Source organism: Hemiscyllium ocellatum, chromosome 22 (genome assembly GCF_020745735.1).
Source record: "Hemiscyllium ocellatum isolate sHemOce1 chromosome 22, sHemOce1.pat.X.cur, whole genome shotgun sequence".
NCBI lineage: Eukaryota > Metazoa > Chordata > Chondrichthyes > Orectolobiformes > Hemiscylliidae > Hemiscyllium > Hemiscyllium ocellatum.
Window position 1 is genome coordinate 682,862 of NC_083422.1, and position 24,491 is coordinate 707,352.

The 24,491-nt window shown below is 44.5% G+C and overlaps 2 protein-coding genes across 4 annotated transcripts; one reads left to right on the forward strand and one right to left on the reverse strand.

The window, feature by feature from the left end:
* Positions 1–3,776: 3,776 nt before the first annotated feature.
* LOC132826398 (gastrula zinc finger protein XlCGF7.1-like) lies at positions 3,777–9,279 on the reverse strand. 2 transcript variants are annotated; one of them, XM_060842292.1, is made up of 3 exons: positions 9,141–9,279; positions 6,935–7,102; positions 3,777–6,856 (listed from the first exon to the last, which is right to left on the reverse strand). In XM_060842292.1, exon 3 carries the CDS (start codon positions 6,802–6,804, stop codon positions 5,851–5,853), a length of 954 nt encoding a protein of 317 aa, XP_060698275.1. In that variant the 5' UTR covers positions 6,805–6,856; positions 6,935–7,102; positions 9,141–9,279; the 3' UTR covers positions 3,777–5,850. The 2 variants fall into 2 exon arrangements, with proteins under 2 accessions (XP_060698275.1, XP_060698276.1); XM_060842293.1 differs by having other exon boundaries at positions 3,777–7,102; positions 9,194–9,278.
* A 7,034-nt stretch (positions 9,280–16,313) lies between these two features.
* LOC132826399 (zinc finger protein 239-like) lies at positions 16,314–23,083 on the forward strand. Of its 2 annotated transcripts, XM_060842295.1 has the most exons (3): positions 16,314–16,469; positions 21,326–21,470; positions 21,573–23,083. In XM_060842295.1, exon 3 carries the CDS (start codon positions 21,600–21,602, stop codon positions 22,539–22,541), a length of 942 nt encoding a protein of 313 aa, XP_060698278.1. In that variant the 5' UTR covers positions 16,314–16,469; positions 21,326–21,470; positions 21,573–21,599; the 3' UTR covers positions 22,542–23,083. The 2 variants fall into 2 exon arrangements, with proteins under 2 accessions (XP_060698278.1, XP_060698277.1); XM_060842294.1 differs by having other exon boundaries at positions 16,314–16,416; positions 21,326–23,083.
* The last annotated feature ends 1,408 nt before the right edge of the window (positions 23,084–24,491 follow it).

Consider the following 24,491-nt stretch of genomic DNA (forward strand, 5'->3'; position numbering starts at 1 on the left):
TAGTATGAACACTGACGAAAAGTATTAATTTAGCGCTGTCCCATCTCCTCTGACTCCACGCACAACTTCCCATTCCTCTACTTGATTGGCCCCAATCTTAAGACCATAAGACATAGGCCATTCGGCCCATCGAGTCCACTCTGCCATTCAATCACGCCTGATGGGCATTTCAACTCCGCTTACCCGCATTCTCCCCGTAGCCCTTAATTCCTCGAGACATCAAGAATCTATCAATCTCTGCCTTGAAGACATTTAGCGTCCCGGCCTCCACTGCACTCTGCGGCAATGAATTCCACAGGCACACCACTCTCTGGCTGGAGAAATTTCTCCGCATTTGTGTTCTGAATTGACCCCCTCTAATTTTAAGGCTGTGTCCACGGGTCCTTGTCTCCTCGCCTAACGGAAAAAATTTCCTAGCGTCCATCCTTTCCAAGCCACGTATTATCTTGTAAGCTTCTATTAAGTCTCCCCTTAATCTTCTAAACTCCAATGAATACAATCCTAGGATCCTCAGCCGTTCCTCATATGTTAGACTAACCATTCCAGGGATCATCCGTGTGAATCATATTCGAGTCATTCTTTTATTCCTGATGTAGCTCGAGAAGGCCTTCAGGTTTTCCTTGATCCTATCCGCCAAAGACTTCTCATGTCTCGTCCTGGCACATTTTTGCTCTCTCTAGGTCATTATTGTCCAGATCCTTGTACTGAAATCACAGAAATCTAATGTGATGGTGTCACCAAATATTAGGAAGACAACCAACAGATTGACAGTTATTACCAAGGGTTGGGACTTGGGTAGTGAGGAGGTCTTGCCGTGATTGTACAGGGAACACATACATCATGAACCAACTTAAAAAAGGCTAACAGACGTATGTGAAATTTACAGATATTTCAGGACAGCAGAGAGAAACAGACAGACACACACTGATCAAGGGAAAGAGAGCAACAGAAGGATATTTGAATTTCCACCAGGCATCAGTTCAGGCCAATCTTCAATTTAAAAAAAATTAAACATGGTCTTAGATTAGATTACTTAGTGTGGAAACAAGCCCTTAGGCCCAACAAGTCCACACCAACCCGCCGAAGCGCACCCACCCAGACCCATTCCTCTACATTTACCCCTTCACCTAACACTATGGGCAATTTAGCATTGCCAATTCACCTGAACTGCACATCTTTGGACTGTGGGAGGAAACCCACACAGACACGGGGAGAACATGCAAACTCCACACAGTCAGTCACCTGAGGCGGAAATTAAACCCAGGTCTCTGGCGCTGTGAGGCAGCAGTACTAAACACTGTACCGTCCACAACTTGCTGAAAATAGTTTGGCAGATAAATCATGAATGGGACGCAAGGGATGTTCAAAGTAAGTGATGTAGAGATGGTGTGGTACAAAGTGGAGTGTGTCATGTTTGTAAAGAAGAATCCATAAATAGCCTTTAATTTAAATGGAGATATGTTGCTGGACCCTCAAGTATTAAGGGATGTGTGTGTTCTGAGTTAGAATGTAGGGGCAAGTGTTGAGGAAGGCAAAGGCATTATATTTTTCATTTGTTCATAGGAAGACAGCATCACTGGCTCAGCCAGCATTTGTCACCCATTCCTATCTGCCCAAGCAAAGGTGGCACTGAGCTGCCTTGTTGAACCAATGTACTCTACAAAACTAATTTTTTTTGGAGAAACAGAGTGTAACAAATTTAACTGCAGCTGTTTCTTCTCCTGCTCTCATTCAACCATTCAGTTTCTACTGAGTTAGAGTTTGGAATCTGATTGTTTCTGTCTCCGTGTTTATAAATAGCATAGTTACAGTTTGGAATCTCATCAAAGGGATTGGGCATTTTATACAGAACATAGCTTACCAGGGAGTGGGATACAGTCTAAAATCTAATTGAGGGATTGTAGGTTGTTGAAATCTATGGAATAATAGAATCATGAGTGAGTTATAGACTATAACCTAACCATAGGATTTGAGGTGTTTTTTTCTTTACAGTCACATGGAGCGAGTTATAGATTGGAATTTATATATAGAATACCAGAGACATGGAGTTACAGGAGAATTAAAAATTGGAGGGTGCAAGCAAAAGGGTTGGGGGATGTGATTGAATTGGAAAAACATTGGGAGGGTATGCAATGGAGGGAGTAGTGACATGAAACTTAAGGTGAATGTAAGAGCACAAAATATGGGGCAGAAACAATATTTTGGAAGGTCAAAAATTGTTTGGGGGGGGGGGGGGAAGGCAAAATATGAGGGGAGGTGCAAAATTTGGGACACAATTTGAGGGTTTGCAAAATATTTAGGGGGCACAAAATTGAGGACAGGCTGCAACTTTTGCAGACACACATAATTTGAGTGGGCATATTTTGTGAAGGGCCTGATAAATCTGGGGTGCAGAACTACATATGGTGATCATCAAATCAGAGAAGGGTTCTGGAGTTATGGAGGGTTGCATCATTTGGTGGGGAAGCTGCCAGTAGGGGAGTACAACATTGAGTGTGAGAAAATTTGGTAGCGGCCCAAAACTTTGGATGTGCAAAATTTGGGGAAGGGTGCAAAATTTTGGGGGTCTTAGTAAAATTGTGATTGTTGTACAATTGGTCTACAAGATAAAATAATATTGGGGGGGGGGGGGGGTGGGGTGGGGGGAGATGGGTGTAAAACTAGTTTTGACACAAGATTGGGGACACAAAACTGAGGGTATACTTGGGGGTGTCAGATTAGGGTAGGACACAAAGTCTGAGGAGCACAATATTTGCAGAGGGGCAACATTTGGGAGATGCACAGCCTCATGTTTTGCACTATGTACAATATGGTGTCCATTTTCAGGAGTGCAGAGCATGGAAGGTACAATATTTGCAGAGTTGCAAAATTGAAAGGGGCACAACATTGTTGTGATTACATAATTTGGGGAGGCTCACAAATTGTGGGGGGTGAAGGGTGAGAGAAGACCAAGGTTCGGGGGTACAAATTTGAGAGTGGGTGCAATATTGTTTTAAGGATTTTAGATTAGATTACTTACAGTGTGGAAACAGGCCCTTCGGCCCACCAAGTCCACACCGACCCGCCGAAGCGCAACCCACCCATACCCCTTCATTTACCCCTTACCTAACACTACGGGCAATTTAGCATGGCCAATTCACCTGGCCCGCACATCTTTGGACTGTGGGAGGAAACCGGAGCACCCGGAGGAAACCCACACAGACACAGGGAGAACGTGCAAACTCCACACAGTCAGTCGCCTGAGTCGGGAATTGAACCCGGGTCTCAGGCGCTGTGAGACAGCAGTGCTAACCACTGTGCCCACGTCCATTGTGGGACTACATAATTTGGTGGGGACACAAAACTAGCAGGTCGACTGAATCATTTGAGTGTATATAATTTGTGGAGGCGCTGCATAACGTGGCAAGGGTCTGCAGGGAGATTAGGGGTGGAAAAAACAAGGAAATTAACAAAGGGAATAGAAAAAGGGGAACAAAGACTCTGGATTGCATCTGTCCCAGATATGGACCACACCAGATAGGTTTGAGGGAGGAGATATGAGAAAAAGCACCATTTCGATAGTTTAGTCCAGACTGCATCTGTCTGTCCCTCTCTTTATCTTAAACACCGGCCCTAGAGTTAAATTCCACACAGAGACAAAGCTGCAGTTTCAAACCAACAACAGCCTTCTGCTATTAATGAACACGTTTATTTCACAAGCGAATACATGATTTTCACACAGATCAACACAATGTATAAGTGAACTGAAATGAACAAGTCAACAAATTTACTTCTAATTAGCTTCTGACAATTTCAAAAACGAATCAATCCATTTTACAAATGGATAGCGATTACACAGATCTATTGTACAAATGAACTTGAATTTATGAAACACAACCCAAACAATATACTGAGGGATAGTGTGTTTCTACGTCTCTCCAGATGGATTTTTTTTGAGTGCTTGTGTTTGTCCCTATTTCTCTGTCTGTGTATGATTCTGTCTCGGTGTGTTGGTGTGACCTGTCTATGTATCTCTCTGCCAGTGTATATGCGTGCCTATAAATCTGTTTTTTGCCTCTGTATGTCAGTGTGTGTGTGTGTGCCAGTTCTGTTGCAATGGCACACACTTTGAACGAATGAGTTAAATGCTGGATGCCTTGAAACGGTTAAAGGTGAATAAATACCCCAGGACCTGATCAGGTGTACCCGAGAACTCTGTGGGAAGCTAGAGAAGTGATTGCTCGGCCTCTTGCTGAGATATTTGTAACATCGATAGTTACAGGTGAGGTGCCTGAAGACTGGAGGTTGGCAAACTTGGTGCCACTGTTTAAAGACAAGCCAGGGAACTATAGACCGGTGAACCTGACCATGGTAGTGAGCAAGTTGTTGGAGGGAATCCTGAGGGACAGGATGTACATGTATTTGGAAAGGCAAGGACTGATTCAGGATAGTCAACATGGCTTTGTGCATGGGAAATTATGTCTCACAAACTTGATTGAGTTTTTTGATAAAGTAACAAAGAAGATTGATGAGGGCAGAGCAGTAGATGTGATCTATATGGACTTCAGTAAGACGATCGACAAGGTTCCCCATGGGAGACTGGTTAGCAAGGTGAGATCTCATGGAATACACGGAGAACTAGCCATTTGGATACAGAACTTGCTCAAAGGTAGAAGAAAGAGGGTGGTGGCGGAGAGTTGTTTTTCAGACTGGAGGCCTATGACCAGTGGAGTGCCACAAGGATCGGTGCTGGGCCCTCTACTTTTTGTCATTTACATAAGTGATTTGTGTGCGAGCATAAGAGGTACAGTTAGTAAGTTTGCAGATGACACCAAAATTGGAGGTGTAGTGGACAGCGAAGAGGGTTACCTCAGATTAGAACAGGATCTGGACCAGATGGGCTGAGAAGTGACAGATGGAGTTTAATTCAGATAAATGCGAGGTGCTGCATTTTGGGAAAGCAAATCTTAACAGGACTTATACACTTAATGGTAAGGTCCTAGGGAGTGTTGCTGAACAAAGAAACCTTGGAATGCAGGTTCATAGCTCCTTGAAAGTGGAGTCGCAGGTAGATAGGATAGTGAAGGCGGCGTTTGGTATGCTTTCTTTTATTGGTCAGAGTATTGAGTACAGGAGTTGGGAGGTCATGTTGCAGCTGTACAGGGCATTGGTTAGGCCACTGTTGGAATATTGCATGCAATTCTGGTCTCCTTCCTATTGGAAAGACATTGTGAAACTTGAAAAGGGTTCAGAAAAGATTTACAAGGATGTTGCCAGGGTTGGAGGATCTGAGATACAGGGAGAGGCTGAACAGGCTGGGGCTGTTTTCACAAGAGCGTTGGAGGCTGAGGGGTGACCTTATAGAGGTTTACAAAATTTTGAGGGGCATAGATAGGATAAATAGACAAACTCTTTTCCCTGGGGTTGTGGAGTCCAGAACTAGAGGGCATAGGCTTAGGGTGAGAGGGGAAAGATAAAGAACAGACCTAAGGGGCAACTTTTTCAGGCAGAGGGTGGTACGTGTATGGAATGAGCTGACAGAGGATGTGGTGTAGGCTGGTACAATTGCAACATTTAAGAGGCATTTTGATGGATATATGAATATGAAACATTTGGAGCGATATGGGCCGCAAACTGGCAGGTGGTACTAGATTGGGTTGCGAAATCTGGTCAGCATGAACGTGTTGGACTGAAGGGTCTGTTTTCATGCTGTAAATCTCTACGACTCTGCGTGATTAACCAAAGTCACAATGTCTTTTTCTCTCTCTCTCTCTTTCTCTGTACTTTTCCAGATCACATCACAAGCTGTACGTATTTCCATGTGCCACTGCGTCTGCTTCCTTCTCCTTCAGGGGATGGATCAATCCTCCATCATATTGATCCAGCTCCCTGGAGGACTGAGTGATGAATCGAAGTTTCATTAACAACAATATCCGCAACAGATATCTGCCCTGCAATCACTTGTGAACTCGCTGGTGTCTCAGAGGGTGGGCTGACTGTGTAAATGCTTTCCCAGAAGGCAGTGGGTAACAACTTCTCACCAATGTGTATTCGCTGGTGTCTCAGAAGGCTTTTTGAACGGAGAAATTGTTTTCTACACACTGAGCAGGGGAATGGCCTCTCCCCAGTATGAATGTGTTCATGTGTCAGCACTTCACGTTTGCATTTAAAGCTCTTCTCACAATGTGTACACTTGAAAGGTTTCTCATCAGTATGAACTAGTTGGTGTGCCCGGAGATTTGATAAGAGAGAGAATGCCTTGCCACACTCAGAGCAGGGGAATGGCCTCTCCCCAGTGTGGAGTCGCTGGTGTGTCAGCAGGTAGGATGAGTCACTGAATCCCTTCCCGCACTCTGAGCAGAAGAACGGCCTCTCCCCAGTGTGAACCCGCTGGTGTCTCAGCAGGTGGGCTGACTGACTGAATCCCTTCCCACACTCACAGCAAATGAATGGCCTCTCCCCAGTATGAACTCGCTGGTGTCTGCACAGGCTGGATGAATCACTGAATCCCTTCCCACATTCAGAGCAGGGGAATGGTCTCTCCCCAGTATGAACTCGCTGGTGTGTCAGGAGGTTGGATGAGTCACTGAATCCTTTCCCACACTCGGGGCAGATGAACGGCCTCATCCCAGTGTGAGTACGTTCATGTTTCAAAAGGTCAAAAGCCCGTGTGAATCCCTTCCCACACATAGAGCAGGTGTACGGTCTCTCCCCAGTGTGACTGTGTCGATGAGTTTCCAGCCGGGATGGGTATTTGAATCCCTTCCCACAGTCCACACATTTCCATGGTTTCTCCTTGGTGTAGGTGTCATCATGCCTCTCCATTTTGGATGCCTCTCCTCATCCATACACAGGATACAGATAGAGTTTCTCCCCACTGAAAATGGCGTGACGTTAGTCAGGCTATGTGACGTGTGTACAGGTCTTAAACTAGTCAGTTCACTGGAACACTTACTTGGGTGAATGTGTTGAGGTGCATTTCCAATCACGCTGATGTTGGAAATCTTTTCTCCCAGATATATGTTGGAAGTTCAATGATTTTCAAGTTCTGATGAATTGAGTCAGTCTCAGACCTTGATGAGATGTTTGGAATTCTTGCTGATAAATGTGCTTTTGAGATTCTCTATAAAACAAAGTTAAATCAGGAAATGGTGAGTACGAGAAAGAGAACTGTTTAACACACTAAAGGAGATTGCGAAATCCAGCTCATTAAATCCAGTATTTTCTGTGAAAGACACTTAAATAGTGACCATGAAAAGTTACTGGATTGTCATAAATACTCAACTAGTTTCTAAATATGCTTCAGGGAAGGGGACCCACTGGCTATGCTGGGCCTTTACAAGACTTAGTGTTCAGTGGGCAGGGAGAGAGTGAGAGCAGTAGGATGAATAAGGGCATGGTTTCCTCCATCTACATCTCAGGAATAACACTGTCAGATCCTACTTTCAAGAAGATTAAGACAGCCTGTGTGGGGAACTATCACGTATAAACTCCTTCACCAGGCACACACTCGTGTAGATACATTCACTGTTCCTTTATATCTGCTGTCTGACAATTCTGTAAATCCTCACTGAACAGCACTATGGGAGAACTGTCACAGCAGTTAACACTGTCATCTTTAGCATTCCTCATGGCCTAGGAATAAAATTAGGATGAAGACGCTGAGAAATACCTTCTCCAAAAACAAATTCCTGAACTTTGAACAGATATCTTCAGTTTAGCAGCCAACTCTGGGAATACTTCCCATGACATCTTCCCATTGGAAGATTTGGCAGCCAAAATGTGGCCTACACAGGAGGCTAGGGACCCACTTCCACATTCAACCACCACCCCCTGGATGTCAAGCAACTCTAAGTTATCCATCTATGGTTTGAGATTGGGTTCTGGGAGCAGTCACTATAACTGACAAGAATGTGCAATAGTGGAAAGTCTACAAAAAGTGAAAGTACTGCAACCCTCAGTAGGTCAGACAGTATCGTTGGAAAGAGAAAGACAGAAATAAAAGGTGGGAGGGTGCAATTTCCAGTTCACTGACCTTAGACTTTCAATAACAAACAGTTCCAAAGCCTATCCTTCTCAGTCCAGGAAAGACAAATGTTTCTTGTACTTCGAATTTGCTTTGTGTACATCCTTTCACTTCAATCACTCCCCCATTCCAGCAAAAGGAATTTCCTGGACTTGGTACAAACTAAGCTCCAGGACTTTTTAAACAAAGCACCTGGTCCTGTGCTGTAATGTTCTTTTCGCCATCTCCACCCCAAACAGATGCAATTAAAAAAGATACACACATACAAGACCAGGGACTGTCCACCTCATCCAATCTCCACATACTTGTCCTCCTGCAATTCTACAGCAGGTTCTGGGATCAATCCTAGAAACAAAAGCAAAGTGGAAGACTGCAACAAGAGAAAAACACCTTTTTGAGATGTATAAGACCATAAAGCCGTTTAGATAAGGTGAATATACATCATCTTTTTCCCAGGAATGGAAAACACAGGCACAAGTTTAAGGTGAGAGGGGAAAGATTTAGGAAGGACCTGAACTTCTTCAATCAAATAGTGGTACATATAGGGAATAGGCTGTCAGAGAAAGTGGTTGAGGTAGTCACAATAGCAACATTAAAAATGTGGATACATACATGGATGGGAATAGAGGGATATGGAGCAAATGCTGCCAATTGGAACGAGCTAGGTGGGCACCATGGTCAAGTTGAACCTATTTCTATGCTGTATTAGATTAGATTCCCTACAGTGCATTTGGTGCAACAGGTTCACATTGACCATCCGAAAACCCACCCACCCAGACTTTTTACCCTCTAACTAATGCGGTGGACAATTTATCATAAAAACAAGTTGACAAAGGGTCAGTTAGACTCGAAACTTCAGCTCTTTTCTCTCCTTACAAATGCTGCCAGACCTGCTGAGATTTTCCAGTATTTTCTCTTTTGGACAATGTATCATGGCCAACCCAACTGACCTGCACACTGTGGGAGGAAACCGGAGCACCCAGAAGAAACCCACGGGGAGAATGTGCAAAGTTCACACAGTCAGTCACTCGAGGCTGGAATCCAGCCTGTGCCCCTGGCGCAGTGAGGCTGCAGTGCAAACCACTGAGCCACCGGGCCGCCTACTCTATGACTTTAATATGCTGGAAATACTCACCAACTCAGACGTTATTCCAGTTCAGGTATATTAACTCCATAGTTTCCCCATACCTTTACTGCAGAAGGCGGTGTCCCCAGGTTCTGCTATACGCTGACACTCACGACTGAGGTCACATTCAGCTTCCGAAGCGCAACGCGCATGCTCCATGGAAAATATCCGCTTCCGTGGTGAGGCCTTCCAGCGCCTGCGCAGTAAAGCACTGGTGATGGAATTCGGCCCCATTCATTCCAGTTTGGCCTTCCTAGCCATTGCCCCCATTCAGCAGCAAGTGTCCTCACTAGCAATGAAGATCGACCGGTGGTCAAATGCTTATTTCAAAGAGTAAGAAATAGTGAAGGACACGGCAATGAGGGAGATTCGGCATTTTATAACTGAGTGGCTACGTTATCAGGAGCCTTTATGTGTCAGCAAGCGTAGGGATCATCGGTTATACGAACTTGGTATGGGAGACGCTTTTGCAGAGTGGAATAGAGTCAGGTATCGTTCCTGATTTGTAATGACAGGATCGTATTGGAAGCTTATCTTCGAGGCAAATCATTCACCAAGCTTTTAAGAGCTTGATTTAGTCTCTCTCTCTCTCACAAACACACGCACACAAACACCCTCTCTCCCTCTGTCTTTCCTCCTGCGGGGGCAGGGTCACATGCACACCCAGACCATGAAGTAGGATTTAATTAGATTAGATTACTTACAGTGTGGAAACAGGCTCCTCGGCCCAACAAGTCCACACCGACCCTCTGAAGAGCAACCCACCCGACCCATTGCCCTACCTTTACCCCTTCACCTAACACTACAGGCAATTTAGCATGGCCAATTCACCTAACCTGCACATTTTTGGACTGTGGGAGGAAGCATCTTCACTGAAAGAAATTATTCAATCATAGAATCCCTACATCCGCCCCTTGACATTCAACACTATTAAAATCTGTTTGAATAGATGAAAGACTCAACAGACAATCAAGGTATTTTTCAATGTATAATTTCAGTTAAATCACACTGTAATTTTTTGCTATACATTCTGTGCCTTACAATTGTATCCTCCACAACCACCTGATGAAGGAGCGATGCTCGGAAAGCGAGAATGCTTCCAATTAAACCTGTCCAGTCCAATACCAGCATTTCCAAGTAGTGGCTACGAGAGCTGGTCAGAAATCAGGAAGATTATGGCGAGGAACTCAACTCCTGACACCCCAAAGTCTACCCACCATCTATAAGGCAAAAGTCAAGAGTGTGGTTGAATACTTCCCACTTGCCTGGATGGGTGCAACTCCAACAACACTGAAGAAGCTTCATACCATCCAGGACAAAGCAACTCACTTGATTGGCACATCTGCAAACACTCAATCCCTCCACCACCAGTGCTCAGTAGCAGTAGTGTGTACTATTTACAAGATGCATGAGAGAAATTCACCACAGAACCTTCCAAGTCCATAACCACTTCCATCTAGAAGGACAAAGGCAGCAAGTACTTGGGAACACCACCAGCTGCAGGTTCCCCTCCAAGCCATTCACTACCCTGTCTTGGAAATGTACAGTCATTGGGCCTAAATCCTGAAATTCGCTTCCTACCGGCTTTGTGGGATGGCCCACAGGAAGTGAACTGCAGCAATTCAAGAAGGCAGTTCACCACCATCTTCTCAAGGTCAAATAGGATTGGGCTAACAATGCTGGCCAGTCAGCAATGCCCAAGTCTCTCAAATAAATAAAAACAAGTGTGAACACAGGCCATTTTGCTCAACATGTCCATATCAACCATCAAAGAAAGGTCCATCCACACCCACCCCCCTGGCCTGCATTTTCAATGGGTAATGCACTTAATCGTCACATCCCTGAAGACTATGGGTAATTTAGCATGGCCAATCCACCTAACTTGCACATCTTTGGACTGAGAGGAAACTAGAGCATCTAGCAGAAACGAACCCACGCAGACAAGGGAAGAATGTGCAAACTCTGCATAGACAGTCGCCTGAGGGTGGAGTCGAACCTGGCTCCCTGTCACTGAGGCCACAATACTAATCACTGAGCCACCATGTCGCCCAAAGAACCAGTGACAATTCAGCAATAATCATGCTCACTATTTCCTAGTTTTGACCCCACAAATGAGCAAGGAAATTTATGTCAATTTTACAATCTGCCTTTGTGATTTGTGACTTCTCACTCTGTCCCTTTTTTAGTTATGATTTGGAGACACCAGTGTTGGACTGGACTGTACAAAGTTAAAAATCACAACATCAGATTATGGTCCAACAGGTTTATTTGGAAGCACCAGCTTTCATAGCGCTGCTCTTTCATCAGGCGGTTCTGACCACCTGAGGAAGGAGCAGCACTATGAAAGCTAATGCTTCCAAATAAATCTGTTGGACGATAACCTGATGTTGTGTGATTTTTAACTTTATCCCTTTTTTAGATCAGTTACATAAGATACTGGATCAGAATAATTTGCAGGCAGGACCTTAAGTCACACATCCCATCAGAATCTAAAAGAGTAATCTAATTTCTCAGAACCTGAACACCATCTTGAATTGTGAACATGGAAGGTTACAGCACATTCACATTGGAAAGAAAGTATACACTTGCTGTGTGGGGGGAGTGAGGATTCAGGCAATCATCTGGCCTGTCCACACACAAATGCAGTCACAATAGGGAGTACATGTGGAAACGTGGGGATTTTGGGAAAGACCTAAATTGCCAATACAAACTAGAAATTCATCTGTACATTCACACAAGTGATGCCATTCACCTCTTCCCAGTATGGAAAAGGATTTACTCATTCATCTCTTCTGCTGAGACACTGGTGAACTCACACTATGGAAAATGTTAAAAATCACACAACACCAAGTTAGAGTCCAACAGGTTTAATTGCGAGCACACCAGCTTTCGGAGAGCTGATCCTTCATCACGTGGTTGTGGAGGACACAATTGTAAGGCACAGAATTTACAGCAAATGTTTACAGTGTGATGTAACTGAAATTATACATTGAAAATACCTTGATTGTCTGTTGAGTCTTGCAGCTGTTCGAATACCATGATAGTTTCACTTCTTTCATGTGTAAATCACAAATTTTTTTTTAAAGTTGCATTCTCAGGTTAACCGTAACAACTGGTCTTAGCAAGACAATATGTTGAAGGTGTTCGCCCCCTGTGTTCTCTGTCTGTGCCATGATGTTTAGATTGATTCTAATTTAAAAAGTGAGATAGCAGAGTTTTACATGAATTCATGCAGTTTTTGAGCAAAGTACAATGTAACTCTGCAAGTACAAATTCATGCCACAAATATATGTGTATATGTGTGCATGTGGGTCTTTGTGTCTGTGTGTGTGTCTGGGTTGGGGGTTGTGAGTGTTAGAGAGAGTGTATATGCGTGTGTATGTGAGTGTAGAGTGTCTTAAGTCTGTGAGGGGTTGCATGTGCGAGTGTGAGCGTGTGTGTCTGGGATGGGGGGTTGTGAGTGTCTGTGAGAGAGTGTATATGGTCTAATTCTCTGAGAGGATGTGTGTGTGTGTGTGTGAATGTCTGTGTGCGTGTCTATGTACATGTATGTCCATATGTATGTGTGCGTATAGGAGTGCATGTGTGTGCATGCATGTGTGTATGGTGCAATGGTGGTCACCTGTAGCGTGACATGAACCCAAGGTCCCGGTTGAGGCCCTCCCTATGGGTATGGAACTTAGCTATCAACCTCTGTTCGGCCACTTTTTGCTGCTGTCTGTCCTAAAGTCTGCCTTGGAGGATGGTCACCCAAAGGTCCGAAGTCGAATGGCCTGGCCTGCTGAAGTGTTCCCCAACTGGGAGGGAACATGCCTGTCTGCAACTTTTCAGAGGCTTACAGAAAACTCCCAACGGGGTGACCTGTCCTTTCCTGTTTCTAACCTCAGCTCACTCTACTACAGTAAACAGGTCCTCAAATGTCGGGAGCTTCCGGAATAAAGTGGGTGAACTTGCAGCATGGGCTGGTACCTGGGACTTCGATGTTGTGGCCATTTCGGAGATATGGATTGAGCAGGGACAGAAATGGTTGTTGCAGGTTCTGGGGTTTAAATGTTTCAGTAAGATCAGGGAAGGAGATTAAAAGAGGGGGAGGTGTGGCATTGTTAGTCAAGGACAGTGTTACAGTGGCAGAAAGGACTTTTGAGGATCATCTACTGAGGTAGTAAGGGCTGAGGTTAGAGACAGAAAAGGAGAGGTTACCCTGCTGGGAATTTTCTATAGGCCTCCTAATAGTTCTAGAGATGTAGAGGAGAGGATTGCAAAGATGATTCTGGATAGGAGTGAGACTAACAGGGTAGTTGTTCGTAATATAGTAGTTGAATCTCTTCGGAGGGATTGAGTTTCGGAACCAGGAGGTCATATTGCAGCTGTACAAAACTCTGGTGTGGCCGCATTTGGAGTACTGCATACAGTTCTGGTCGCCACATTATAGGAAGGATGTGGAAACATTGGAAAGGGTGCAGAGGCAATTTACTAGGATCCAAAAGCTGGAAAATCTCAGTGGGTCTGGCAGCATCTGTAAGGAGAGAAAAGAGCTGATGTTTCGAGTCTAACTGACCCTTTGTCAAAGGGCGCAATAATTTGTTTTTATTCAATTTACTAGGATGTTGCCTTGGATGGAGGGAAGGTCTTGTGGGGAAAGACTGAGGAAACCGAGGCTGTTTTTAAAACAGAGAAGGTTGAGCAGTGACTTAAAGAGGCATACAAGATGATTAGAGGTTTAGATAGGGTAGACAGCGAGACCCCTTTTCCTTAGATGGTGATAGCTAGCACAAGGGGATATTAGTTTTAAATTGAGGGATGATAGATATCGGACAGATGTCAGAAGTAGGTTGTTTACTCAGTGAGTAGTAGGGGAGTGGAATGACCTGCCTGCAACAGTAGTAGACCAGCCAACTTTCAGACCATTTAAATGGTCATTGGATTATAATGGAATAGTGTAGTTTAGATAGGCTTTTGATTGGTTTCACAGGTTGACACAACATTGAGGGCCGAAGGACCTGTGCAGCACTCTCACGTTCTGTGTTCTGTGACAAACAGAACACAATAACCATTGGTCAGTGCCAGATATGATTAACTGAAAAATCCATTCACTGCAGTTACTTGTGAATTTGTTGGTGTCTCAGGAAAGTGGATTTGAATTCACAGGTCCACACACACAGAAAGGGAATGGGCTCTCATCAGTATGAGTACCCTCGTGTCCAGTGAGCTTATCTTATTGCCAGTCCCACAGTGGGAGCACCTGTTTAGTCTCTGATAAGTGTGAACATGCTCATGGGACTTTAGGACCTCTACAACATTTCCATGATGTGAGTTCACCAGTGTCTCAGCAGAAGAGATGAATGAGGAAATCCTTTACCATACTGGGAAGAGCGAATGGTGTCACCAATGTGAATGTACAGATGAATTTCCAGTTTGTATCGGTAATTTAATTCTTTCCCACAGTCCCCACATATCCACGTGTATTCCCTATTGTGACTGCACTGGTGTTTGGACAGGTCAGATGATTGCCTGGATCCTCACTCCAACACAGCACGTGTATACTTTCTTTCCACTGTGAATGTGCTGTAACTTTTCATGTTCACAATTGAAGACAGTGTCCAGGTTCTGTGAAATTGAGTTCCTCTTTTCAATTTTGATGGAATTAGATTAGATTCCTTACAGTGTGGAAACAGGCCCTTCGGCCCAATAGGTTCACACTGACCCTCCGAAGAGCAACCCACCTAGACCCATTCCCCTACATTTACCCCTGACTGATGCACCTAATATTACGGGCAATTTAGCATTGCCAATTCACCTGACCCGCACATCTTTGGATTGTGGGACAAAACCGGAGCACCCGGAGGAAACCCACACAGACACGGGGAGAATGTGCAAACTCCACACAGACAGTCACCCAAGGCTGGAATTGAACCTGGTGCTGTGAGGCAGCAGTGCTAATCACTGAGCCACCATGCCACCCGATGTGTGATTAAAGTTCCTGCCTGCAAGTTATTCAGATCCAGTATCTTATGTAACTGATCTAAAAAAGGGAGTGAGTGAGACCTGCTCTTGTCATCATTATGTTTATGTGGTAAGTCGAGTTGAGTTTCTGGTCAATGATAACCCCAAGGATGTTGACAGTGGGGGATTCAGAGCTGAAAAATGTGTTGCTGGAAAAGCACAGCAGATCAGACAGCATCCAAGGAGCTGGAGAATCTACGTTTCGGGCATAAGCCATTCCTGAAGAATGGCTTATGCCAGAAACGTCGATTCTCCTGTTCCTTTGATGCTGCCTGACCTGCTGCGCTTTTCCAGCAACACATTTTTCAGCTCTGATCTCCAGCATCTGCAGTCCTCACATTCTCCTAGTGGGGGATTCAGTGATGGAAAAAGTGAGGACTGCAGATGCTGGAGATTTGAGTCGTGAGTGTGGTGCTGGAAAAACACAGCAGGTCAGACAGCATACCAGAAGTAAAAGAATTTACGTTTCGGGCAAAAGTCCTTCATCTGATGGTAATACCGTCGAATGTCAAGGGGCGGATATAGGGATTCGGTTGTCGGTTCTATGGTTGCATGATGTATTTCAGTGAAGAAATCCCACTTCATGGTCTAGACATGTATGCGAGGAAGAGAGGATGTTTGTGTGTGTGTGTGCGCACGCGTGAGAGAGAGACTAAATCAGGCTCTTAAAAGCTTGGTGAATGATTTGCCACGAAGATAAGCTTTCAATACAACCCTGTCATTACAAATCAAGAACAATACTCTAGAACTAGCTGGGTAGGTACCCTGGTCAGCATAGACCTGTTTCCTTGCTGTATTAGATAAGATTCCCTACAGTGTGGAAACAGGCCATTTGGCACAAGTTCACACTGACCCTCTGGGGTGTGTTACTCTGCAAAAGCGTCTCCCATACCAAGTTCGTATAACCGATGATCCCTACGCTTGCTGACACATAAAGGCTCCTGATAACGTAGCCACTCAGTTATAAAATGCCGAATCTCCCTCATTGCCGTGTCCTTCACTATTTCTTACTCTTTGAAATAAGCATTTGACCACCGGTCGATCTTCATTGCTAGTGAGGACACTTGCTGCTGAATGGGGGCAATGGCTAGGAAGGCCAAACTGGAATGAATGGGGCCGAATTCCATCACCAGTGCTTTACTGCGCAGGCGCTGGAAGGCCGCACCACGGAAGCGGATATTTTCCATGGAGCATGCGCGTTGCGCTTCGGAAGCTGAATGTGACCTCAGTCGTGAGTGTCAGCGTTTAGCAGAACCTGGGGACACCGCCTTCTGCAGTAAAGGTATGGGGAAACTATGGAGTTAATATACCTGAACTGGAATAACGTCTGAGTTGGTGAGTATTTCCAGCATATTAAAGTCATAGAGTAGGCGGCCCGGTGGCTCAGTGGTTTGCACTGCAGCCTCACTGCGCCAGGGGCACAGGCTGGATTCCAGCCTCGAGTGACTGACTGTGTGAACTTTGCACATACTCCCCCTGTCTCTGTGGGTTTCCTCTGGGTGTTCTGGTTTCTTCCCACATTGTACAAGTCAGGTGAATTGCATGCTAAATTTTCCACCGTGTTAGGTACATGAGTCAGAGGGAAAAAGGTCTGGATGTGCGTGTTACGTTTGATTACATTAAATTCCCTAAAGTGTGGAAACAAGTCCTGCAGCCGAACATCTCCATGCACACCCTTTGAAAAGTAACACATCCCAGAGGGTCAGTGTGAACTTGTGCCAAATGGCCTGTTTCCACACAGTAGGGAATCTTATCTAATACAGCAAGAAAACAGGTCTATGCTGACCAGTGTACCTACCAAGCTAGTTCTAGTTGGCAGTATTTGGTCCATATCCCTCTATTCCCATCCATGTCCATATCCAGTTTGTTTTTAATGTTGCTATTGTACCTACCTCAAGCACTTTCTCTGACAACCTATTCCATAAATGCACCACTCTCTGCTTGAAGAAGTTGCCCCTCAGGTCCTTCCTAAATCTCTCCCCTCTCACCTGAAACCTGTGCCCTTGTTTTCAATTCCCCATCTCTGGGAAAAAGACATTGTGTATTCACCCAATCTATGTAGCTCATGATCTTTACACTGCTTGTTGTAGACTTTCTCTTTGCTTTTGTTTCAGGGAATGATCCCAGAACCTGCTATAGAAATGCAGGAGGACAGGTATATGGAGATTGGGTGAGGTGGACAGTCCCTGGTCTTGTATGTGTGTTTTTTTATTTGGAGTGGAGATGGAGAAAAGAACAAAGAACATTCCAGCAGAGGAACAGGTGCTTTGGCCCACGAAGCCTGTGCTAATCAGATCCTCTATTTAAACCTGCTGCCTATTTTCTAAGGATCTGTATCCCTTTGCTCCGTACCCATACTTGTATCTGTCTAGATACATCTTAAATAGAGTCATAGGGATGTACACCATGGAAACAAATCCTTCGGTCCAACCCGTCCATGCCGACCTGATGTCTCAACCCAATCTAGTTCCACCTGCTGGCATATGGCCCATATCCCTCCAAACCCTTCCTATTCATTTACCTATCCAAATGCCTTTTAAATATTGCAATTGTACCAGTTTCCACTTCTCCTGGCAGATCATTCCATACACGTACCACCCTCTATGTGAAAACGTTGCCCCTTAGGTCCCTTTTATATCTTTCCTCTCTCACCCTATAGTTCTGGACTCCCCCACCCCAGGGAAAAGACTTTGTTTGTTTGTCCTATCCATGCCCCTCATAATTTTGTAAACCTTTATAAGGTTACCTCTCAGCCTCTGACGCTCCAGGGAAAACAGCCCCAGCCTGTTCAGCCTCTCCCCATAGCTCAGATCCTCCAACCCTGGCAACATTTTTGTAAACCTTTTCTGAACCCTTTCAGGTTTCACAACATCTTTCAGATAGGAAGGAGACCAGAATTGTACACAGTATTCCAACAGTGGCCTAACCAATGCCCTGTACAGCTGCAACATGACATCCCAACTCCTGTACTCAATACTCTGACCAATAAAAGAAAGCATACCAAACGCTGCCTCCATTATCCTATCTACCTGCGACTCCACTTTCAAGGAGCTATGAACCTGCATTCCAAGGTTTCTTTGTTCAGCAACACTCCCTAGGACTTTACCATTAAGTGTATAAGTCCTGCTAAGATTTGCTTTCCCAAAATGCAGCACCTTGCATTTATCTGAATTAAACTGCATCTGCCAATTCTTGGCCCATCTGATCAAGCTCCTGTTGTAATCTGAGGTAACCTTCTTCACTGTCCACTACACCTCCAATTTTGGTGTCATCTGCAAACTTACTAACTGTATCTCTTATGATCACATCCAAATCATTTATGTAAATGACAAAAAGTAGAGGACCCAGCACCGATCATTGTGGCACTCCACTGGTCACAGGCGTCCAGTCTGAAAAACAACCCTCCACCACCGCCCTCTTTCTTCTACCTTTGAGCCAGTTCTGTATTCAAATGGCTAGTTCTCCTTGTATTCCGTGAGATCTAACCTTGCTAATCAGTCTCCCATGGGGAACCTTGTTGAATGCCTTACATCCATATAGATCTCATCTACCGCTCTGCCCTCCTCAATCCTCTTTGTTACTTCTTCAAAAATCTCAATCAAGTTTGTGAGATATGATTTCCCACTCTCAAAGCCATGTACTATCCCAAATCAATCCTTGCCTTTCCAAATACATGTACATCCTGTCCCTCAGGATTCCCTCCAACAACTTACCCACCACCGAGGTCAGGCTGTCTGGTCTATAGTTCCCTGGCTTGTCCTTACCACTGTTCTTAAACCATGGCATCATGTTAGCCAACCTCCAGTCTTCCAGCACCTCACTTGTGACTATCAATGATACAAATATCCCAACAAGAAGCTCAGCAATCACTTCTCTCACTTCCCACAGAGTTCTAGGGTATACCTGATCAGGTCCTGGGGATTTATCCACCTTTACGCGTTTCGAGACATCCAGCACTTCCTCCTCTGTAATATGGACATTTTGCAATATTCATTTAGTATTTTGCATCAGTATTTACTCCTCTGTCATTTCCGCTTCACCACCTCCACTGGCAATGCATTCCAGGCACCCACCACCCTCTGAAGTACTTTCCATACAACTTCCCTGAACCTTTCCCCCCCTCGCACTGAATTCGTGACCTCTAGCTCTTGGTTTTCATTGCGAATTCAACTAAACAATTTCCAGTGTGGGACAGTTAGGGGAGGCAAGTTCCAAGAGGTATTGAGTTGTTAAGCAGGCATTATACATGTGATGTGAAAAAAAATACTGTTTTAGACAAAGGGGGAATTGGTACCCAGTCAAGGTTGACCGCACTCAGATTAGAAAGTCCTGGAGCTCAGTTTGTATCAAGCCCAGGAAATTCCTGTTACTGGAATGGGGAGTGGATAGAGTGAAAGGATCTACATAAAGCAAATTCAAAGAAACAGAAACATGTATCTTTCCTGGACTGAGAAGGATAGGCTTTGGAACAGCTGGTTTTGAAAATTTAGGGTCAGTGAACTGAAAATTGCACTCTCCCACCTTTACTTCTGTCTTTCTCTTTCCAGAGTTGTAGTGACTGCTCCCAGAACCCAATCTCAAACCACAGGCGGATCATTTAAAGAGTTGCGTTACATCCTGGTGGCGGTTGAATGTGGAAGTGGGTCCCTAGCCTCCTGTATGGGCCACTTTTTGGTTGCAATAACTTCCAATGGGAGAATGTCACAGGAAGTATTGCCAGGGTTGGTTGCTAAACTGAAGATACCTGCTCAAAGTTCAGGAATTTGTTTTCGGAAGAGGTATTTCTCAAAGAGAGTCCTCATCTAATTTTATTCCTAGGCCATGTGGAATGCTAAAGATGACAGTGTTAACTGCTGTGACAGTTCTCCCATTGTGCTGTTCAGTGAGGATTTACAGAATTGTCAGACAGCAGATGTAAAGGAACAGTGGCATTTATCTACAAGACAGTCATGATTTGGAAATGCCGGTGTTGGACTGGGGTGTACAAAGTTAAAAATCACACAACACCAGGTTATAGTCCAACAGGTTTAATTAGAAGCACACGAGCTTTCAGAGCGACGCTCCTTCATCAGGTGGTAGTTACTATCACCTGATGAAGGAGCGTCGCTCCGAAAGCTCGTGTGCTTCCAATTAAACCTGTTGGACTATAACCTGGTGTTGTGATTTTTAACTTGCTACAAGACAGTGTGTGCCTGGCAAGGGAGTTTATAGGTGATGGTTCCCCACACAGGCTGTCTTAATCTTCTTGAAAGTAGGATCTGTCAGTGTTCTTCCTGAAATGTAGATGGAGGAAACCGCGCCCTTTTTCATCCTACTAGGAAGTGGTGGAGGCTGGTACAATTGCTTCATTTAAAAAGGCATCTGGGTGGTTATATGATTAGTAAGGGCTTGGAGGGATGTAGGCCAAATGCTGGGAAATGGGACTAGATTTATTTAAGATATCTGGTCGACATAGATGATTTGGACCGAAGGGTCTGTTTTCATGCAGTGCATCTCTGTGAATTTATGTTCTAATGGAGCCCTCTCTTTTTGTTGAGAAATTGAGAGTTTGGAATAGAATGTGTCCTCTCGATTATGGCATCATCCTGTGATTTGTTTTTGCACCTTTTCTTAAAAAAATCTGAAGCTGAGAATGACACAGGCACAAGTTTATTTTAACCAGCGTACAGTATAACTTTAACATAAAGTTATATGAGGGGGCATAGCTTTAAATTAAGGGGTGGTAGGTATAGGACTGATGTTAGGGGTAGATTCTTTACTCAGTGAGTCGTGAGTTCATGGAATGCCCTGCCAGTAACAGTGGTGGACTCTCCCTCTTTATGGGCATTTAAACGGGCATTGGATAGGCATATGGAGGAAAGTGGGTTAGGTGGGCTTGGATCGGCGCAACATCGAGGGCCGAAGTGCCTGTACTGCGCTGTATTTTTCTATGTTCTATGCTTTCACTTTTTCCCTGCCCAGTGAATGCTAAGTCTTGTCTTTACAGCACAGGCAGTGCGTCCCCTTCCCTGAAGCATATTTAGAAACTAGTTGAGTATTTGACAATCCAGTAACTTTTCATGGTCACTATTTCTAAGTGTCTTTCACAGAAAATACTGGATTTACTGAGCTGGATTTCACAATCTCCTTTAGTGTGTTAAACAGTTCTCTTTCTCATACTCACCAGTTCCTGATTTAACTTTGTTTTACAGAGAATCTCAAAAGCACATTTATCAGCAAGAATTCCAAACAAATATCTCATCAAGGTCTGAGACTGACTCAATTCATCAGGAATTGAAAGTCATTGGGCTTCCAACATCAGAGTGACTGGAAATGCATCAGAACACATTCACCCAAGTAAGTGTTCCAGTGAACTGACTGTGTCTTAAACTCGTCACACAGCCTGACTAACGTTACACCGTTTTCAGTGGGGAGAAACTGTATCTGTGTCCTGTGTAGGGGCGAGGAGTCAGCTAATCATCCAATATGGAGAGACATGACGACACCTGCACCAAGGAGAAACCATGGAAATGTGTGGACTGTGGGAAGGGATTCAAATACCCATCCCGGCTGGAAACTCATCGACACAGTCACACTGGGGAGAGGCCGTACACTTGCTCTATGTGTGGGAAGGGATTTACACGGGCTTTTGACCTTTTGAAACATGAACGCACTCACACTGGGGCGAGGCCGTTCATTTGCCCCGAGTGTGGGAAGGGATTCAGTGACTCATCCAACCTCCTGACACACCAGCGAGTTCACACTGGGGAGAGACCATTCCCCTGCTCTGAATGTGGGAAGGGATTCAGTGATTCATCCAGCCTGTGCAGACACCAGCGAGTTCATACTGGGGAGAAGCCGTTCATCTGCTGTGAGTGTGGGAAGGGATTCAGTCAGTCAGCCCACCTGCTGAGACACCAGCGGGTTCACACTGGGGAGAGGCCGTTCTTCTGCTCAGAGTGCGGGAAGGGATTCAGTGACTCATCCTACCTGCTAACACACCAGCGTTTTCACACTGGTGAGAGGCCATTCCCCTGCTCTGAGTGTGGCAAGGCATTCTCTCTCTTATCAAACCTCCGGGCACACCAACTAGTTCATACTGATGAGAGACCTTTCAAGTGTACACATTGTGAGAAGAGCTTTAAATGCAAACGTGAAGTGCTGACACATGAACACATTCATACTGGGGAGAGGCCATTCCCTTGCTCCATGTGTGGGAAACAATTTCTCTGTTCAAAAAGCCTTCTGAGACACCAGCGAATACACATTGGTGAGAAGTTGTTACCCACTGCCTCTTGGGAAAGCATTTACACAGTCAGCCCACCCTCTGAGACACCAGCGAGTTCACAAGTGATTGCAGGGCAGATATCTGTTGCTGATGTTGTTAACAAATCTTCGATTGATCCAGCTCCCTGGAGAACTGAGTGATCCATGTGATGGAGGTTTGATCCATCCCCTGAAAGACAAGAAGTAGATGCAGTGGCACAGGGAAATACGTGCTGCTTATGATGTGATCTGGAGAAGGGTGGTATCATGTAACTTTAAACACCAGAAGTACCGACAGAGAGATGTTGTAAGTTTAATTCATCGCAATTAATTCATTCATTCAAAGTGTGTGCCATTGCAGACAACTGGGGGCACACACACACTGACATATGAGGCACAAAACCAGATTTATGGGCATGCATACACATTGACAGAGAAATACATAGACAGGTCACACCAACACACCGAGACAGAAACACAGACATAGACAGAGAAATAGCAACAAACACAGGTTCTCTCAAAAACATCCATCTGGAGATACATTGAAACACGCTATCCCTCAGTATATTGTTAGGGTTGATGTGTTTAATAAACTCAAGTTCATTTGTATAATAACTAGTGTTAATTTGTATAATACATCTGTGTTAATTGCTATTCGTTTGTAAAATAGATTGATTCATTTTTGAAATTGTCAGAAACTAATTAGAAGTAAACTTGCTGACTTGTTCATTTCAGAGCACTTATACGTTGTGTTGATCTGTGTGAAAATCATGTATTCTCTTGTGAAATAAATGTGTTCATTAATAGCAGAAGGTTGTTGTCTAACTGAACCTATGTTTTGGCTGCTGCTGGTTTAAAACTGCAGCTTTGTCTCTGTGTCGATTTTAACTCTGGGGTCAGTGTGTAAGATGAGGAGAGGGACCGACAGAAGTAGTCTGGACTAAACTGTTGAAATGCTGCTTTTTCTCATATACCTCCTCCCTCCCCCTTTGAACCCCTCAAACCTACCTGTTGGTGTGGCCCATATCTGGGAGAGATGCAGTCCAGAGAGAGGAAGCTGGGTGCTGACAGGATGAGGTGGAATGTGGGTAGAGAAGAATCTTTTGAGTGACAGACCTGAAGGTACTTAAAGTAGGTCCTGGTTTCCTTTGCAATGTGGACACAGGAGGTGGTGAGTATCAGAGGGTTTCTGTCTGTCTCTGCATCTTTGTAAGTATGTGTCTCTGTATTGTTAGAATCTCAATGCTAGTTTTGACCCATTTACCTCTACCCTCATCCCTTCCCTGAAGAAAGCCCCAGGAGCAGGTTGTCTCCCCTATGGGAGATGGGGAGTTAGAATGGTGAGCAGTCCACCTCGGTTTCTACACATTTTTCCTTAACTCCTGTTATGTTTTTCTGATTTTTGTTTTCTTTGGCCTTTTCTTGTTCTCTCTCTGCACGCGTCTCTCTTTTTTTCTTTTTCTCTCTCTCTTTTCTCTCTCTCTCTTCTCTCTCTCTCTCTCTCTCTCTCTCTCTCTCTCTCTCTCTCTCTCTCTCTCTCTCTCTCTCTCTCTCTCTCTCTCTCTCTCTCTCTCTCTGTCCCTCTCTCTCTCTCTCTCTCTCTCTCTCTCTCTCTCTCTCTCTCTTTCTCTCTCTCTCTTTTCTGCCTTTGTCCATTGTCTTTACCATTTATTTTTCACCCCACACCTCTTTTACACCTTGTCTTTTTCTTTTGTTTCATTCTCTAGCGTAATTTTCTGCTTTTTCCCATACTATTTTTCTTTTTAACTCTAAATTTATTTGTCACTTTGTTCTCCTCTTTTTCTTCCCTTTTTTAAATTCCCTTGTCTCTTTCAAGCCCATCTCTCTGCAGACCCCTGCCAAGTTATGCAGCGCCTCCACAAATTATACACCTTCAAATGATGCAGTCTTCCCCCAAGTTTTGTGTCCCCACCAAATTATGTAGTCCCACATTATTGCACCCTCTCTGAAAGTTTGTACCCCCAGATTTTTGCACATCCCCAAACTTGGTTGTCTCTCACCTTCCAATCCCAAAGTTTGTGAAATTATGTGAAAAATTTCTCAAATCCCTTGATTAGGTTCTAGTCTATAACTCACCTGTGATTCTATTAT

Bases quoted from the DNA above. Each gene is read 5' to 3' on its own strand.
- LOC132826398 (XM_060842292.1), bottom strand. From the start codon at position 6,804: ATGGAGAGGCATGATGACACCTACACCAAGGAGAAACCATGGAAATGT.
- LOC132826399 (XM_060842295.1), top strand. From the start codon at position 21,600: ATGGAGAGACATGACGACACCTGCACCAAGGAGAAACCATGGAAATGT.